The sequence below is a fragment of the Apteryx rowi genome, unplaced genomic scaffold (genome assembly GCF_003343035.1).
Source record: "Apteryx rowi isolate R43461 unplaced genomic scaffold, aptRow1 scaffold_183, whole genome shotgun sequence".
In the NCBI taxonomy this organism is placed as follows: Eukaryota; Metazoa; Chordata; class Aves; order Apterygiformes; family Apterygidae; genus Apteryx; species Apteryx rowi.
In genome coordinates this window covers 1270107-1276917 of record NW_020448119.1, presented here as the reverse complement: position 1 = coordinate 1276917, position 6811 = coordinate 1270107, and the positions used below count along the sequence as shown (strand labels likewise).

General features: G+C 36.3%; 1 protein-coding gene across 1 annotated transcript in view; it reads left to right on the top strand.

Annotated features, from left to right (window-relative positions):
- The window catches only part of TTBK2 (tau tubulin kinase 2), a 96622-nt gene that overhangs the window by 37684 nt on the left and 52127 nt on the right, over window positions 1–6811 (top strand). The window contains exon 8 of the mRNA XM_026061686.1: window positions 6563–6583. Within this exon, the coding sequence (XP_025917471.1) occupies window positions 6563–6583 (21 nt within the window). The remainder of the gene's footprint in view (window positions 1–6562; window positions 6584–6811) is intronic.

The following is a 6811-nucleotide window of genomic DNA, read 5'->3' as shown; positions in this document are numbered from 1 at the left end:
TGAGAGGAGATCTTATCAATGTGTACAGGGATCTGAAGGGAGGGTGTCGAGAGGATGGGACCAGACTCTTTTCAGTGGTGCCCAGCGACAGGACGCGAGGCAACGGGCACAAACTGAAACACAGGAAGTTCCATCTGAACATGAGGAAATACTTTTTCACTGTGAGGGTGACAGAGCACTGGAACAGGTTGCCCCGAGAGGTTGTGGAGTCTCCTTCTCTGGAGATATTCAAAACCCGCCTGGACGCGATCCTGTGCAGTGTGCTCTAGGTGACCCTGCTTGAGCAGGGGGGTTGGACTAGATGATCTCCAGAGGTCTCTTCCAACCTCAACCATTCTGTGATTCTGTGATTATTAGTTGTCCTATTTCTCATAGACAGGTTTGGAGGGAGGATTTTATATTTTCATTTTGTTATTTGTTCATGAGAGGTTCTAGTGTCTCTTAGTCTTCTTTCCTGAAAGAATGATCATTGCTATATGAAATTTCAAAGAAAAGAGCTTAAAATGAGGAAGCCTTTCACAGATTAGCCCAAAAAATTCTACTAAGGGTTCAAGCCTTGCTGCTTTCAAAAAGGGTCACCAGAGTTTCACTTGCATTGTTGTCAAATCCTAAGACACCTCAATGTCATTTTTAGAGATGTCCTTTATCTTCACACTACCTGTCCTAATTTCAGACTCTGTGCTGGTTTAGCTCCATTAAAATCATTCTAGCAAGGACTCCTTTCCAGCTGTAGATGTTCCCATGATTACGTCATTATGACGAACAGGAATTTCTATGAATAAATGGTACTAACCAAATTTCATCTCCCCTGAGATGGAAATGGGAGAGGAAGATTATTCTTCTGTCAGGTCTTTACTAGGTTCCACAGCATAGATGCTGGAACAAATCAGGCGGCCTTTTCAGAGTCTGTAATAACATATGAGAATGCAGGAGTCAGCTGGACTGCCTTAAGGGTGAAAAACGTTTGCCTGGTTTTGCTTCTGAACATAGGAGTGCAGTCATGGCAATCACCTTTTTCAGCTTCTCCAGGATTCTTCTTACGTGCATGAATTTAAACTCTTCATCCTGATACAACTTTCTGACACTTTTCTTTTTATTAATTGCTTCACACACACCTTTTTAAGGTGGTAATGTTTTATTGTGTTTGTTAATTAAATCTATATTATGCTGAGTGGAGCTAAATTCCTAACTCTCCTGTCTGTACCTTGGCACCTCTTTGGCATCTTTGGTATGTCTTACAAAGTAAACATCTTTGACATAAATGAATACCTTACTTTATGAATCCTAAATCTGCCCTTTCTGTAACTTAAAAAAACAAATCAAAACAAACAAAAAAACCCTAGAAATGTGTTTGTCTTGCAACAAATGGGCATAAGTAGAGCTCTGCGTATGATATTCAGATTTACAAGGGAATGTCTGGGAATTTAGCTTTCTGTTATCATCCATTCTTGATGGAGCAGATAGGCAAAGTATTTTTATCATTGAATAGCCAGAAATATCATTTGTCAGCCTGTATTCCAGTTGTATATTGAGTATTTTTGAATTATAAGTCATTCAGCCAAATTTTTTTCTTCCATGTTTCCAAAGGGGCCTTAATGCTGAGAACATGAAGACATGCCCTAGTGTAGAATTTGGCCTATATAATACAGATGTCTATCAAAATTGTTTTTAAAAATGTTGTAGTTGCAAGCCTGTAAAGACCTTTTTATTTAGCAGAAGAGTTAGTTAGGAAAGAAAATGAGGAAACGGAGTAATATTCCAGACATGAATCCCAAATTCACTATGAATATGTGACCTAAATGTTGTTGTTTGTAGAAGACAGTTGAAATTATCTGCTTCTGTATCATCCAAGAAAATATTAGCCCACTGAGGTATGAAATACTCTCCAAATGGTACATCAGAATGCTACATTTTAAATTTCAGCAAACGTGGATTCATCAAAAACAAATTCCCCTGGACCTCTGAGAAAACTTTTCTAGTCATCAGTAAAACTGCTTCTGATGTTTTCTGATGTCATCGTGGTGCATATGGAAGTAGAAATCTGAAATGACACCTTAGTTAATGAGTATAAAATCTTTTTTTTGTAGATATTGCGTATGCTTTTTCACCCTTTGGTACAATGTAATTATCCAGTACTACACCCTAAAATATTATTAAATTATTATAAATGCAGAAATGTTTCTATTGATGTGTATTCAGATAATTTTTTTAATCTGACTTTTGACCTTCTTTTGTGTTTAGGACACACATTTATTAGTTTTCCTTTTAAGTCTTGTATCCATTGTTGTAAATAGGCTTACAGCATTTAATAAATCTAAGCACATGCATATACAAGTTGAAGAGAGATTTATTTGTATTCACACCAGTATGTGTTGTTGCTGAGCAATCATAAAATGGTAATAGGATATGAAAAGTGAATATTGTTTGTTGACTTATTTCTTGACTTAGAGCATATTTATTATCCTTGACATCTAAATACTGTTTTGAAATAAGCAGGTTTAATATAAAAGAACTCTCAGAAAGTAACCTTTAAAGAATAGGAAAAGAAAGCTCAAGAGAGCACTTTGTTCAACATTTGTAGTGTTTAATGTATTTTACATTACATTTTTGGGTGTCATATGTGGACTTGTTGATTTACAGAATTGAGGAGCAAGCAGTTTTCAGCCTAATTTGTTGCTTTTCCCCCAGTGGGATTTGTAATAGTGTGATTATTCACCTTTGTATTAGATTATCTAAAATGACCTTCATTTGGTTTGCAGCAGGCAGATGACAGTGTGACTGATTTCAAAGGTAAAAAGTAAGACTTGAAGGAGATATTCGTGGTGGATAAACAGCACAATAGGTGATGGAATCTAAGAAACTGCTTCTGTAGGTATTAACTCCTTCCTGAGTGCCACGTTTTCTTATCCATCAAAAGCCCTTTTCTAGAATAGGGCAGAACAGTCATAAAGCTTAACCTTTGCAAATCCGTAAGCAACAGTTTCTCATATAAACTACTGCTACAGAATGCACTTTTTTTACATATCTGAAGGATAAATGATTCAAGTGACATATCTGCTTGTCCTCTTACTTATCAGTTAGATTTTCCTGAATCATAAACGCATAGACCTAGTCAATGGTATGTTGTTTGGGTCGTTCATTCTGTCTGACCCAAGCTTTGAGTACAAAATGTTGGCATTAAAACAGCAGACGAGTTCCGCCATTTTTTAAAATTGGGAATAAATTGCTATAAACATAGAAATTTATGTCTCTGTTCATAAAACTAGTATCAAATCTCTTCCTTACTCTTCCTGATACTTAAAATTTTCCCTTCTGTCATTTCCTTTTTTGCTCTTTTCTATAAGCTTCTTTTCCCATAATGTAGCTGAAATATCCTTTTTCCCTCTAGTTCTCTCTTCAGACTTCTTTTTCTAAATCCAATGACAGCAGCACTTTTTTCATAAAACAGTGAAATATTATTTCTTCAATGCATTTTCCAAATGTTTTAGTTGTAGCTGTCCTTATTCCCCTTCCAACAAAGTGAATGGAGAATTTCCATAAGTTTTGTCTTTACACACTGACTGTGTAGGAAGTAATCTGTTATAAAGTTGGTTAAAAAAAAGATACAATTAATCAGAAATGTAATACAATAATTGTTAGAGAAAAAGAATAATCATTCTGGTATTCCATAATGTTTTGTTTTTTTAATGCAACTCTAAAATTTATCATTTTCCTTATGAATAGGGAGGAAGAGTTAATTTCAGGAATTTAGGGAAAACATTTTTTTTCAGAAACTACTTCATGTAACTAAAATGTTTGTGTTAAAGCTTGGTTGGTCTGTCCCAGTGTCTGAGCTTATTAGCAAAACGAAATACCTTTATTGCGTAAGGACCCAGAGTGTTTAGATTCTGTTGGGTTTTTCAGTCAGTAGAGGCAGTTTTCTCACTTGTTCCAGATATTAGCCTTAGCCTTAAATTGAAATAGTTTTAGCTGTGTTTTTCTTATTGTAATATTATTTAATACAATAATCTGCTTCAGTTGGTAAATTTTCAAATTGAAAGAAAAATAGGTTAACATAAAAATATGAAGCAATTAAAAGAACGTGTTGAGAACTATTTGTTCATGCTACAAAGAGCTGTTATTCTCTGTCACAAGAACTATTGTAAAATGAAGCATTTTATTTTAAATACTAGTTTTGAAATTGCTTCATTTTAACAAAGTTGTCCTGTAGTTCAGGTAACTGTCTCTTGAATTACTATTTTTTTGAAGAGCTAGTTTCAAAGAGAGAGGGCTATGTTTCTTGTATCTCACTAATAAGATATTTATAAAATGTATGGTTATGTTCAGGAGAGTACCAAATGACTGCAATTCATTAAGCTGCATGATCTGACACTATTACCTTGTTAGAACTTAAAACTCAGAAAATAACATTCACTGCAGCTTGCAGGATTGTGAAGGATGTAGAAAAGGAAAGAATGAGAAATGTGTATCATGACAGCTGTGTTACTTGGAAGGGTGTAGAATAATTCATACTTAATAGAAAGGAGTGCTTATGTAATGTTGTTTTATGTTTTCTGTTCAATTTACTTAATCTTGGGTGGGTTTTTTTTCCCTAAAGAACTTGGAGTCTGACTTCAACATAACATGACAAAGCTCATAGCTTGTCAGGCTTGATTTTTGAATGCAAACACCCTATTCTAGATGTAGTGAGTACTGACATCGTATGCCTAGAGTACAGATGACATCTCCCTGTTTTGCCACCTACTCTGCATATTTTATATTCACTTGAAGAATTATAGAGCATGACATAATTCTTGCAGGTCCTTGAAAACATATTCACCTATTAACATATGATTCACTAATTAGAGCGAATAGTTTTTTTCTGCACATGGATTCATGTGCATCGAAGATTTAATGCTATTTTATTAGAGCTGTTCTGAACACCCAAATGCACTCTTTAAAAACTAAAATAAATATAGGACTTTCTATTATAAACCATATAAAACATATAGGTAAATAAATTGCATATTAATCAGATTTTTCTGCAACTATGCAGTTGTTTTCAGTGGTTTGAGCCCTAGCTCTTGGTCCATTTTATTTTTTTGCCTGGAACATATTTTGACCACCCATACTTTTGAGAAACTGTAAACAATGTATGTGTGGCTGGGATTAGCATGAAGAATATGGAAAGTCAGGGAGTAGTGTGTATATGAGCTTCTGGAACAATTTTTTTGGTGTTGGGGGCAGTGCTGGGATGCAGGCATTTTGGGGAGATACAGACTAAAACTCTGAAATGGAAGTTAATAAAAAGGAAATAGCAGATTGGTGGGAGGAACCTTGTATAGAGCCCGAAAGGGCAGCAAGAGTGAAAAACGTGTGCGGGAAGTAGAACGTGAGCTGCTGGCTGTGATGTGGTCTGTTAAAAGAAGGAAGGCGCAAACGGGCAGGAAGCAATTGCTGGAAAAAAGAGGAAGCCAAAAATTATTGGTAATTAATAGTATAGATAGACCTGATTACTCCAAAGCAGAGTACTTAGAATTGAATTGTGGAGAAACTTTTTCTAATTGTCAGGCAAATACATTTAACAGCATGCAAATTTTGTGTATTAATTAGAATTCAAAGTCTACAGTCTTCTGCTTTTAAGACGGCTGTCAGAGGGTCATTTTCCCCACCACTTTGTTTCCTGTCATCTAAGCAATAGTGAAAATAAATAGTAGTAGCATCTGTGTTTTCTTGAGACAAAGAATAAAATATTCTTTTTGGATATAAACTGAGCTTCATACAGCCTTCAGTTTGTGTGTCTCTAATTACATGGTGATAATGGAAAATGAAGGTGTCAGCTGCGGTGCAGAAATAGAAAACCTTGAGAGGCAAAATCCAAAGGACATTTGCTTTTTTTTAACATCATTAGTACTAGAGCTAGCTCTTGGGCTGTTGTTGCTGCTTTTGTTTTAAAATGAATGTTAACTGCAGCTGTTCTTTGAAGTACTATTAAATTTGAGGAAGAGAATGCAAAAAAAAAAAAAAGGAATAGCTAATGTTTGCTCTTAAAAGGATTAACCTTCCTCTTACAGAGTATTTAAAAACTAATTTATGAGGTCATAAATCTTTTAAAGTTGTTGAATTCAATCTTCACATGTTATCTCAGATCTGATTTTTGTGGTCTTTCATTTATATGTTTCTTTATACTAAGAGGATAGTAAAAAGGGGAAGCAAACTAAGTTGACAAAGCTAGGGGAAAATGCAATTTAAAAAGTTTCCATGAGAAGGAGGTGTTTAGGATAAAACCTTTTCATCTAAAACATCTGTGTTTTTTTTCTACTGAATATACAGGTCTTTTGAGTGAAAGCATAAAGCTTCTGCTGAATGGCAGAGCTCAGAGAGTTGTGATCAGTGGCACAGAGTCTAGTTGGAGGCCTGTAGCTAGCGGTGTCCCCCAGGGGTCAGTCCTGGGTCCAGTCTTGTTCAACTTCTTCATCAGCGACCTGAATGAAGGGACAGAGTGCACCCTCAGCAAGTTTGCCAACGATACAAAACTGGGAGGAGTAGCTGATACGCCAGAGGGCTGTGCTGCCATTCAGAGAGACCTGGACAGGCTGGAGAGGTGGGCGGAGAGGAACCTCATGAAGTTCAACAGAGGGAAGTGCAGAGTCCTGCACCTGGGGAGGAATAACCCCATGCACCAGTACAGGTTGGGGGTTGACCTGCTGGAAAGCAGCTCTGCTGGGAAGGACCTGGGAGTGCTGGTGGACACCAAGTTAAGCATGAGGCAGCAATGTGCCCTTGTGGCCAAGAAGGCCAATGGTATCCTGGGGTGCATCAGGAAGAGTGT